This window comes from Leucopleurus acutus (assembly GCF_964270905.1).
Source record: "Leucopleurus acutus genome assembly, chromosome: 19".
Lineage (NCBI taxonomy): Eukaryota > Metazoa > Chordata > Mammalia > Artiodactyla > Delphinidae > Leucopleurus > Leucopleurus acutus.
The window spans coordinates 47630040-47642098 of NC_139161.1; the positions used below are offsets into that span (position 1 = coordinate 47630040).

Consider the following 12059-nt stretch of genomic DNA (forward strand, 5'->3'; position numbering starts at 1 on the left):
CTCCAGGAAGTAATCAAACCCTGCCGTCTGGAGCTTGCAGTGTATCTGGGAAAGCTACATCTACTCATTCACTCCATAAAATATTGATTGAACTCCTTGCCCTGTCCTGGGCCTTTCTCTAGGCACTCAGGATATAGGGGTGACCAAGAAAAACAAGGTCCTTCCCTTGTTCAGTGGGGCGAGGCAGAATATAAACAAATGCAGAAATAACTTCAAGTAGAGATGAATGTCATGAAGCGGCTGAACAGGGTGACTGGGGCCAGTGCCGGTGGTATTAGTTGGGTGGTCAAGAAAGACGCTAAGAGGCCATGTTTTGGGAATTCCCTGGCAGTCCAGTGGTTAGGACTCGAGGCTTTCACTGCTGGGGGCCTGGGGGCCGGGTTCAGTCCCTTGTGGGGGAAATAAGATCGTACAAGCCATGAGTTTCAGCCAAAAAGAAGAGGCCACGGGACTTCCCTGGTGGTTCGGTGGCTGACACTCTGCACTCCCACTGCATGGGGCCCGGGTTCGATCCCTGGTCAGGGAACTAGATCCCACATGCCGCAACTAAGACCCAGTGCAGCCAAATAAATTAAAAAAAAAAAAAAAAAAAGAGGCCATGTTTAGACAGAGACCTGAATGAGCTGAGATGAGGGAGCTTGGAGGGCCATGCAGGGCACTGGGGGAAGTAAAAAGCAAAACAGTCATTAAAATACCTGAGAAACAGCCTCCATTTGGAGGAGCTCATGGAGAGGAGGCCTTGCACTCACAGAAAACGGTACCTAGGGACTGAGGTAGCTGGCCGTAAAGGTGACCATGTGCGACACAAAGAACAGTGCTGGAAAGGGTCCAAGGAGAGGCCTCCTGGGCTGAAAAGGTGTAGGAAGTATCTGGGAACAAGGGGGATTTGAGACAGATTTGGCTAGAAAAGGGAAATGGCATCTTCGGAGGGAAAGGAACATATGCAAAAGTGCAGAGGCAGGGTTCTATGTGGGTGGAATTTGCGGGGTGGGGAGACCAGGGTAGAGCCCCTGGTCAGAGCATGAGTGGTTCATGTGGTGGACACACACACAGGAAGGACGGAGTGTGGGAACTTGAGTGCCAAGTTCAAGATCTGGCCTTAAGGAATCCCCACTCCTCGTCATCCAGAATCAACTGTTAGCGAGATTTTGCCACACTTGCTTCAGCTCTTTTCTGAAACATTTTAAAGCAGATCTCAGACATCACGTCATCTCTGCCCTCCATGTTTCCGTGTGCATTCTAGAAATATGGATATTTTCTTATGAATCCACAATGCCGTGATCATACTGAACAAAATTAATAATTTCTTGATATTATCTCATACCAAGTTCAGATTTCCCTAATCGTCTAAAAAATGTAATTCTGTAGTTTATTTTAGATACGATCAGTGTCTGAACAAGTCTGCATTTTATTTTTCCTTCACATTTTATTTTCAGTTGCTCTGTTTCTTACATCTCTCGCCCTAGCAAGCTTTGCTTCAGGTGTGCATAAGAGTTAGGCCTGGGGCTTCCCTCGTGGCACAGTGGTTAAGAATCTGCCTGCCAATGCAGGGGGCCCTACCACTTCCCACTGTGTGACCTTGTGCAGGTTCCTTAACCGCTCTGAGCCTCAGCTCCTTCATTTGTAAAATGGGGACGATGGTAGTGGCTACCATGTGGGATTGCTGGGCATCGTAGATGAGGCAATGTGCATAAAATAATTTCATGAAGGACATGCCACATTTCTGTATTATCATTCTGGAGGAAAGGATGCTGTGAGGAAGGAGGGATGGACACTACTGCCCCTCGAGGCTACTTCTATGTGCTCCAGGCTGAACAGGCAAGAAGGACGTGACTCTCCAGTGTCACAGCGATCTTTCTGTCTCACATGCCTCTCTTTCTTTGTCTCTCTCCCTCTCTCCCTCTTTGTCTCTCTCCCTCTCTCCCTCTTTGTACCCACCTTCTCTCCATCTCTCTAGCTAGCCCCCCTTCTGTCTCTCCTCTCCATCTCTTGGTATGTCTGTTTCTCTTTCTGTCGATCTCTCTTTATCTCACCTCTTGTGAAAACACAGCCACCTCCTAATTTATCTCTCTTGGAAATCTGGTCTTGAAGGTACCTTCTTTCTTAAAGTGAGGCCTATGGGAGCACCATGCGGTCAGCCTGTCCCCAAATAGGAGATCTTGGCTCCTTTCCTGTTGTTACCATTGTGTACGTGTTTGTGTGTTTTTTAATAAAATGTTGACTTGGCCAAAAAAAAAAAGAAGTCTCTCTGTATCTCTTTCTGTCTCTCCCTGTCTATCTGTTTAGTTTTGTTCTGTCTCTGTGCTCCCTCTGTCTCTCTCTCTTTCTGTTCCTCTGTAACTCTGTCTGTCCTCTCGCTTTCTCTCTCTTTAATCTCTCTTGTTATCTCTCCCCTCTCCATCTCTCTGTGTTTCTCTGTCTCTCTTTACCTCTCTTCCTGTCTCACCTGCCTCTGTGTTTCCCTCTCTCTGTCTCTCCCCATCACTGCCGTCTGCTCTCTGTTCTGTCTGGGACTGTCTCTCCCTCCCCTTTGTCTCGCTGTCTGTGCATCTCACTGCCCTGGACCACCCCCGCGCTTGCTCCTGGCTGGCTGGCCCTTGTTCCTGCCTCGTCACAGCCACACCTGTAACCCATCTCTGGGTATCTCAGAGAGACTGCATTTCACTGTTTCCATCTTCTGTTCTGCCCCTTCCTGGCTGCTGAGAGCATGCTCTTCTCCCAGCCTCTGTCTGGCAGTTTCAGCCTCTTTTTGGTTTATTTCTCTCCCTCTCTCTTTTTAAGTTTCATCCTCCAAATATTTATTGAGCAGCTGTTCCACGCTAGGCACGTTTTGAGGTACTGGAGGTATCATGGTGACCAAGGCAGTGCACGTACCAGCGCTCAGGGGGCATTCGTTCTAGTGGGGAGACAGACAGACAGACAGAAGAGCAGACAAAGCGTGACCCTGGCTGCCTGGCTTTTCCCCCTGGCCAGAGGAGTGCCTCGGCCAGCCCGTGGGCAGGGACTTGGGCCTCTGAGGTTAGCTGGCTCTGCCCCGTGCTGGCCCTGATGATTCACTGTCCCTAAACAGGGACTCGGGGGTCACTCAGGAAGCTAGACTAGAATGAGTAACCACTTGCTCACGTAACAGCATTCATTACGCGCCAGGCTGGGGGAGACAAAAGAGAATGGTCCCAGCCTGAGTGGGGCTGCAGTTCAGACATGCATAGCCTCTGCCCAGGTGGAGGAAACAGCTGTGGGGCGGTGCTTTACCTCTACCCTCCACTCCCCGACTCTGGCCTGCACACCGTGAAAAGCTACTGGAGCAGCTGTGGTATTTAAAAAAAAAGTTTTTTTGAGCCAGCATCTGAAAATAGGGATATTTTCTATAAAACTCGGGACTCCCAGCTTCTCTTGTAAAAATCAGAAGATCGGGCAACACCTGGCTCGCTCACAAGGGCCTTAATTGGTTGCAGCCGTGTCAAGCCGTGTCCTTAGATGGAGCTGTGGCTTCCAGGTCCCCATGGTGCCCACCAAGTCCTCTTGTCTGGCAGAGAGCTCAAGGTCTAGCTGCCCCCGTGTCATCACAGAGCTTGTGCTGTGGCTCTGCTTATATTAGAGGAATATTTCCCCGTAGTGTCTCCATCAAAAGTGGGAAAATGAAGGACACAGCAAAGGGACGTAGCAGCGCCCCGGCTTGTGAGCTCACAATCCTGATGAGTAGAAGCCCTCGTGCACATCCATCCAGCACCTCTGCCCTGCCTGCTATGCAGGGGGCCTGCTGCTCGCCCATCCCCAGCTGGCCCCCGAGGTCATCCACCTCCCTCCCCTGGGCTTCAAGCCCCCTCTGCCCGGCAGGCTCAGGAGCCAGGCCTCAGACAAACAGGCCATCCTCTCCCCTCCCTGGCCGTGGGGATCTCCTTGGGGCTTCTCTGGGGAAGCCCAGTGGCTCTTCTTTTCTGCTGCTACTACCCAGGGCCCTGGCCTGGCAGGACAGTGGCCAGCTTCGTGGGAAACCTGTAGGAGGAGCAGGTGTGCCCATGACCACTGACTTAGGACAAAAGAAAAGGGGCAAGGATGAGCGCCCACCTTAGAACCAGAATTCCCAGCAGCCTTGGGGGGTCCCACCCAAGAGGCTCCTTCCTCTGTCCCTTCCCCAGCTCTGCTGAAAGCTGGCCCACCAGCAAAGCTGGGCCACAATGAGTGCAACGTAGCGGAGAGTGGGGGTCAGGGAGCACGTTTCAGACAAGTGACAGGCAAGAGACAAGTGGCAAGCGGATGAGTGACTTAGAAAGAGACACAGGGGCCGAGGAGGAAGCAGTTCTTAGCCATTTTCCGCAGACATTTATTAAGTGCTTACTGTGTGCCAGGAAGTAATCCAGGTGCTAGAAACAGCAAAGGGCCAGGAAGAGTCAGGGTCAGCTCCTAAGCTGTCAGTGACACTGCACTGACCCTCGTTGACACAGGAACATGTTAGCCCTTCAGGCACCACTCTGAGAGCCTGGGCTGGGTCCTTGGACGGGGCCTGCCTAGGCCCTTCCAGCCACCAAAAGGGATTCAGCGACGTGAGACCCCCTCCCTCTTCGTCCAGGTAGACAGGCACACAGACAAGCTCCCCCACACTCCTCCAAACACATTCACACCTGACGTGCCTGGAACACACCTCAGACTTCGACACACGTGTGCACACACGCACACACACACACAGAGGCACAGCCAGTTTCACGAGGAGGTGGCATGGAGGTACTGCCTACAAGCCGTGCTCTGAGTCACCCACCTCAGCATAGAACTGTCAGGAGCGCCTGGATATCCACCCGTTAGAGGTTAGCTTGAGAAGCTTTGGCCAAGTCTCTTAACAAAATGTGAAAAACGTAAACGTGAACAAGGGGACAACTGCTTAAGGCTTTTGCTTAGAGAGGGGGTTCTGAGAGGGGTAGGGGTCAGCAGAAACAGACCTCACTTCCTTTACTTGGCCACAAGGCTGTCCCGTTATATGGGCGGGGGAGGGTGGGTGTGGGTGGTCCTCATCCCCTGTGCTCTCTGCATTCCTCCTGGGTCATAAAAATAACGCTATCGCTTGTTAAGTGCCTATGAAATGCCAGGTGCAACAATGTGCGACTGCTTGACGTCCATGTCCACCCAGCCTCCCGGGGAGAGTATTATTGCCATTTTACAGATGAGGAAACTGAGGCTCAAGACTTGCTTCAGGTCACGAGATAGTATGTGTGGTGGGGCCCGACCTCTGCCGTTCCCTCACAGCCTCCTCAGCACAGGGAGATGGTCTCGCTCTGGGAAGGGTTGAGGGGCTGGGAGCGGCCAGAGGCCCTGGTTTGGTCTTGGATCTGCCTGGGAGGCTGAGAAAGACTAACTTCGGGGCTGGACATGCTGCCTGCAGAGACCAAGGGCCCAGGCGGTGGTTGTGTGCCAGCGGCGGGAGAGGTCTGCTTTGCGGTGGGCCACCCACGTGGAGGACGATGCACCTCCTTCCGGACACCAGGTCCTCACCCCAGGACTCGGCATGAGGCAGGGCCTGGGTGGGACAGGCTTCCAGAGCCCTCCGGCTCACCCTGACCCCACCCCCACCCCAGGGGAGCGCTGCAGCCTGTGAAAACCCATCCCTTCACTTGGGGGGTCCTGGGCTCCTAATCCTAACCCCACAGATAAGGCACCTTACTGTCCCAGAGCCCACGAGAATGTATTAAACAGCCCCGGAAGCCTGACTCTGCTGAGAAGACTTCTCAGAGTTCTCTGACAGGAGCCCCTTACCATAGGGGGTCCACAGCCTCACCTGCCCCCGGTGGTGTGTATCTGTTTAAATTCATGCAGGCTGATGTGCAAATGAATCGAAAACTCCACTGGGCTTTTTGTGCCGCTGTCTGGGACAGTCCTGCACATGTACCCCCAATACTGGATGGCTCCCCATTTTCAGTGTGCTTGGGGCCCAGGGCAGCGGGATGCCCTCCTCACACTGCACAGCCCAGGGCCAGGACAAGGAGGGCTTGAGGAGAAGTTTTCACCAGGCTGACACCGGGTACAAGAGGAATAAAAAGAGAAACAGAACGGAACTCACAACCTGCAGCCCCATCTATGGCCTTTACGAGGGTGGGAACCTTCCCTAGTACAGGCCCAGGAAGCGAGAGCCACAGGCAGAGGCCAGGAGGGCTCGGAGGAAGCTAACCACAAAGGATCACCTGGACTCAAGTACAGGGAGGCTAGAGAGGAGCGGGGCTCGGGCCGTGCTCCTGAGCCCGGCCTGGCCGCGCTCTTCACTCTGATTGAGCCCACAGGGCTGGGCACGACTTCCAGCTCCTTCCCACGAGAAGCCTGGAGGAGGAGGACGAAGATGGAGGGCCGAGGCCATGTGGTCCCTGCTCCACCCCAGGGCACTCCTCTCAAGGGTTGGGGCGACCAGAAACGTGCTCCCCCAAGCTACCATCGGCCTCTAGGGCCAAGATGACTCTACTAAGTAGAGCTCACCCCACTCTCTCCAAGGAAGCTCTTGGCTCCAAGAAACAGACACCTCGCCTGCGTTTGCTTCCCTTAGGCTGTTTCGCCCTGATCTCAAGGCCTGGTGGCCCCTGGGGCTGCTGCTCTGAATGGAATGCCTGACCTAGAGGCTAAGAACCACATATGAGTCCTGGCTCTCACCTTGAGCAAGTTACTCCACCTCCCTGGGCCTCAATTTTTCCAGCTGTAAATTAGGGAGGGTAGTATGAACTCCTGGCTTGTTAGCATGATCCAGTGATGGTAATGGGAAAATATGTAACCCATCAACCCTGTACAGTCAGAGCAAAATGACAGGCAAGGGAGTGGGGGGGGGCACCTGTGGTCCCCAACCCATCTGGTATCCTGCTCCCATTTTCATGCCTCTAATCCCCACACACTATTGGCCCTAGACTACCTCCCACCCTGAACTCTGGTTTCTTAATGCCTGCTTCTTCCCCCAAAGTGCACACACCCTGCAGGTGGGTGGGAGAGAGAGGCCGCAGCTCCCACTTTGGCTGGGCTGGGCACTGCTGGGAACAGCACAGGCCATGTCTGTACAAGCTCAACATATCTCCCAGCTGGAAGGGCCCTTGCTAGTCAGCGCTTCCCCAAACTGCACTCCTTTGTCAGTGGGTCTCAAATGTTGCGGGGGCGGGCGCCAGAACCACCAGGTGGGGCTTAGCAAAGTGTAGACTTTGGTTTCCCTCTAGGTCAGAGGCAAGCCCAGAGACTGTTATTAACCAGCACCCCGAGAGCTCCTGCTGCTAGTGGTCATTGGGCCCCATGTGGAGGACGGCTGTGATGGTTAAAGCCATCCCTTAGTCACAGACCACACCCCCCTGGAGAGGCACACAGCCCATCAGTGCCGCTCATCTGACCTTATCTCAACATTTCCCGAATCTGACTGTAATGCTGTTTTAAAACATGAGAATGACCTTAACATCTCACAGAACTAGCATGCTGAGGAATGCTTCGGGAAATGTTGATCTCAGGCTCTCTTTTTTAAAAAATGTCTGTTTAAAACAAATATTTGCTTTTGAGTATCTGAGTGGGTGAAGCCTAGGGAGATCAGGTGCATTCAAAGGGCTCGGGCCTGGGCCTGCCCCTGCCCCTTCCTGTTGCCACCCGTTCCTCCACCACATCCCGCCTCTGCTCTCTTTGAGCCTGTGGCTCTCCTGGGGTCACCCTGTGTCCTGAACTTAGGAGGAACCCTCAGCATGGTTGACTGGTGACAGGAAGTCTGAGCAGGGATGAAAGGGGGTCAGGATTAGCCTGTCGGGCTGGGATAAGCAGCAGAGGAGGGGATGGCCACACTTCTAAGGTGTCTGCACAAGCCCCATTTGTTTGGGGGTGGGGCGGGGGAGGAAGGTCTTTTCCTGGCCCACTGCCCCTCCCGAGACAGCAATCACACCCAGAGAGACGGTGAGTCGCTGGGTACGACTGGGGCAGAAAATCTTGTCTTGCCTTTTCTTCTCAAGCTCAAAACAGGCACATGTAGTCATTAACTGATATGCTAGAAGGGGCATCCCTTACCAGGAGGAAAATGGATTTATTGCTTTATAAAAAGGAGTCTGATAAAACTTAAAAGGGGGAAAAAAAAAACCAACCACCAAAACAATTCACCTAAAAATCAACCCACCCCTCTCAGAGCTCCCAGGAAGCCTCAGACACATTTCTGAGGGCAGTCAAGGTGGGTGGGTTGGCAAGCCAGGCCCGCCTGGCAGAGGAAACGGGGCCTCGCCCGCATAAACAGCTCCAGGGCCCTTGGAAAGTCTGCCAGCAGGGGGCGCTGTGGCCCTGCAGCCTGGGACAAGCTCCCAACCCTGAGCGGGGCTGGCTCCTGGGCGCTGGGCTTGCTGCGGGCCTGGCTGGCTCCAGGGTGTCTCCGGGAGGATAAGGGCAGACCCCCAGCGCCCACGTCCCACCCCCATCCCACACACATCTCTCATGCACAGGACACGCGCGCACAACCCACATGCACACACACCCCTGGGTCTCTCACAAATCCACCTTCCCAACCGGGCCTGGAACTCCACGTCTGTCAGCCACATCTTCACTTCCATCCCCACGAAAACAGCCGTGTGTGTGTGTGTGTGTGTGTGTGTGTGTGTGTGTGTGTGTATGTGTGTGTGTGTGTATGTGTGTGTGTGTGTGTGTGTGCGCGCGCGCATGCGTGTGTTTGTGTGTGGTGCCCCTTTAATTCCCTTCAGGTCACAGACTGGACAGAGGGTGGCAGTGGAGACATGCCCCCGGCTCAGGCCCTCAGGGAGGAGGGAAGGGACTGCTGCTCGGCCCTGACCACAGCTCCTGAGCCACATGTGACCATCCAGCCCTCCATCCCCTCCCCAGGCTTTAAGCCAGGGGGCCTTCTCCACAGGCCTCGAACAGGAGGACAGGCCACAGGGGGCTGGAATCACAAAGGAGTTAGCACCAACAACAGGAAGCGGGTCCTTCCTTCCTCAGGCAGCTCAGACTGGCCGGGGGAGGAGGTGAGGGGCCAGGCGAGGCGGGTACAGACAGTGCAAGCCTTTGTCCTCAGCAGGCGTGGCTGGTGGACATGCAGCCGAGGGGCAGGTGGTGGGCAGTAGACGGCAGACTCCTCTGCTTTGGCAAGAGGCGGAATCTCGACACGCTGGGGGGGAGAGGGCCTGCCTGCCCGGGGTCCTCCTGTCTGCTCCTGCAGGCACCACGGAGCCCCGAGGCTCCAGGGCCCCTCGAGGGTGGCTGAGCGAAGTCCAGAGCGCCTCTGCTTCCAGCAGGAGAAGCGCCTGACCGGGCCCTCTCCCATCCTTCCACCGCAGAGCTCCGAGGCAGGACCAGGGCCCTGGGAGGGAGCGAGGACTCCAACATGGTGCAGGACAGGATCCTAGGGGTGCGTGGAGGTCCTCTGGGGTGGGGAGGACACCGCTGAGTCACTGAAGCAAGGGTGGGACGCCACAGTTCCGAGGTGGTGGGCACTACACAAAAGCCTCCCGGTTGGACGAGCCGTTGAGCTTGAGGAAAAGCTTGTCGTCTTCCCTCTTCTGCTGCAGCTGCCTCTCCAGCTGGCGCCGGTAGCAGATGAGGTAGAGGGGAAGGCAGAAGCCCAGCATGCTCAGGACAAGCAGCCCCACGTTCACCTGCGGAGGCAGGGATGAGAGTCGAGTCGCCACCAAGGGCGGGGGAGGGAGGAGCAGGCAGGGGCTGTGGTCTTTGCAGAGCCCAGTTCCAGCCCCTTCCTCGCTCTCAGGTTTGGGAATGGGGAGAAGGTCACAGGAGAGGAGAGGAAAAACAAACAAGGAGTTTCAAGAGGTTGGAGGTCCCGTCGTTCCACATTCCAGCAGCAGAATTCCCCAGCTGTCCATGGGCCCGGGCCACCATACTGTACTGATCTGAATCTCTGGGGGGGGGGGGGGGGGGGGCGGGATTGGGACAAGCTCACAGCACCTGGTTAAGAATCTGGGCCTTTGGCAGGAGGGGCAGGGACAGCAACTTGGTTCGATTTACCCCAAAATCAGGTCCAGAAAGGACACTCTTCTCCTCTTGTCCCTCCTGCCCATTCACAAGGGATTCCTGAATTGATCCTAACCAAAGTTCCAAACTGCCTGTCCCGGGGTTCTAGAAGCCCCCGAGTGATGCCTCCCAGCTCCCAACCAGCAGAGTGGGGCGGATGCCCATAGCCCTCTGCCCCGCGATCCTTCTTACCCACAGGGGGTCTCCTTGGAGGGGACCCATCATAGCCAGAAACAGGGGCTGCTGCAGGAGAGCGAAGAGCGCACTGACCAGGGACTGCAGGCCTGTGAGGCTGCCAAACTGCGTGGAGGGGTACCTGCCAGGGCAGTAGAGAACCTGTCACCACAGGGGGCCATGCTCCGGCTTCCCACATACTCGTTCGCAGCCTGGCCCCAGGTGCTGGTGCCCCCAGGCTGCACCTCCGGTGGCAGAGAAGAGGTAGGAATGGGGTGTCCATCCCTGGACTGCTTTCTGCTGAGCAGTTCTGCAAAGCGAATTTGTCTTTTGGACCAGCATGAGGCCCCGGGGCCCGGGGGTGTCTGGCCAAGCCAAGTGGGAGGTGCGGTGCCAGCCGGAGTCTGCAGCCTGTGAGCCGGGCCCAGCGGGCAGGTCGGAGGCTGGGCCCGGCCTGGCTGCACCCTCTTCCAGAGGAGCGTTGTGTAATCACGGAAACATAGCATCACAGCCCTCGGACGAGGCCCTCAGACTCTGCCAGGGCAGCCACAACTTCCTCCAGGCCCGGGGGGTAGGTGGGGGTGGAACAGGCAGACCTGGAATGACCCCCATGGGATACTGTTGAGAGAGGGAGAGAGTTCTGGCAAAACCTTAGCCAGATTTTGCCAGAATTCTGGGGCCACGTCAGGCATCGTGGCCCCAGAGGTGAGAAGGGACTCCTAGCAAGGAACGGCTGGAGGAACGGGCTAGTCTTTGGTCAGAGGGAGACAGTGGATGGCGTTTGGGTTCCAGTGTGTGAGCCGAGGCCCGGCCCAAGGAGAAGGAACAACTATGGTTCCTTAGGCACGTGTGGCCTCTTGGAAAAGGAGGCAGGTTTCATTTTAGCCAAGGCCTAAGAAGGCTGTGGACAGAACCAGCCCTTTGAGGCCCTGGGTGGGATCTGTCAGGCACATCCTGGGCTCAGTTATTCACGTCACTGCCGCCGCTGAAGCCCACTTGAAGACCACCGTTGAGCTGTGGGCAGCTAGAACCCACCCCCCTGCCCTTCCCATGAGCAGCCAGAGGCAGCCTCAGAACCCGGCTGCGCAGCAACAATGAGCGGCACCTTGGCTGGGGGAACTGACTTCGTGTTAAATGCCAAGGCTTGTGGGCACCCAACTGTCTGCCCACTGACCTGCTCCTGCCAGGTATGGCCTTCCCCTGACACACCCAACAGAAGCCCTGGTACCTAAGGCCAGAGGATGAACCCCAAGTGAGCAAGATGGCCCCCTTCAGGCCCTCAGTCCCACCAGGAACCTCCCTCAGGTCATTCCCTTACCCTCGGCCACCAGGCCACCCACAGCTCCCAGGACTTACACAGCGGCATAGAGGCCCCCGACGGCAGAGTGGATGAATCCTCGCACAATCGTGTGCAGGATGAAGGAGAGGATCTGAGGGAGGGAGAGCAGAGTGTTGAGCAAGAGACATGGAGGGCCTCACCTTGTCCCCTTGCCCCACAGCTCCTAGGGTCCTGAGCGGTGGGAGTACTGGCGCCCTGGAGTCAGCTTGTGCCAGCCTTCCAGGGCCAACTCCTGAGCTGCCAAGAATTTTGAGCCGATTTTAAGTTAAACACAGTCACTACTAACAGTTCAACTGTAAGAAACGTACAATTCAACAAATTACAGTTGACCCTTAAACAACACGGGGGGCTAGGGGTGCTGACCCTCCACGCAGCCAACAGTCCACATATAACTTAGAGTCGGCCCTCTGTACCCACAGTTCTGTATCCTCGGATTCAACCACCCACGGATCACGTGGTACTTAGTGTTTACCATTGAAAACCATCTGAGTATGAGTGGACCCACGCAATTAAAACTTGTGTTGTTCAGGGGTCAACTGTACATTGAAAACAAAGTTAATGAATACTCAAAACCCAGCACATCCTAATT

The 12059-nt window shown here is 55.6% G+C and overlaps 1 protein-coding gene across 2 annotated transcripts in view; it reads right to left on the bottom strand.

The window, feature by feature from the left end:
• Window positions 1-9323: 9323 nt before the first annotated feature.
• SLC43A2 (solute carrier family 43 member 2) overlaps window positions 9324-12059 on the bottom strand; it is a 36709-nt gene continuing 33973 nt past the window's right edge. For both annotated transcript variants that reach the window (XM_082861066.1, XM_082861067.1), the window contains exons 11-13: window positions 11488-11561; window positions 10150-10273; window positions 9324-9584 (exon numbers count right to left, since the gene is read on the bottom strand). In XM_082861066.1, the coding sequence (XP_082717192.1) occupies window positions 9423-9584; window positions 10150-10273; window positions 11488-11561 (360 nt within the window). In that variant the 3' untranslated portion in view covers window positions 9324-9422. The remainder of the gene's footprint in view (window positions 9585-10149; window positions 10274-11487; window positions 11562-12059) is intronic.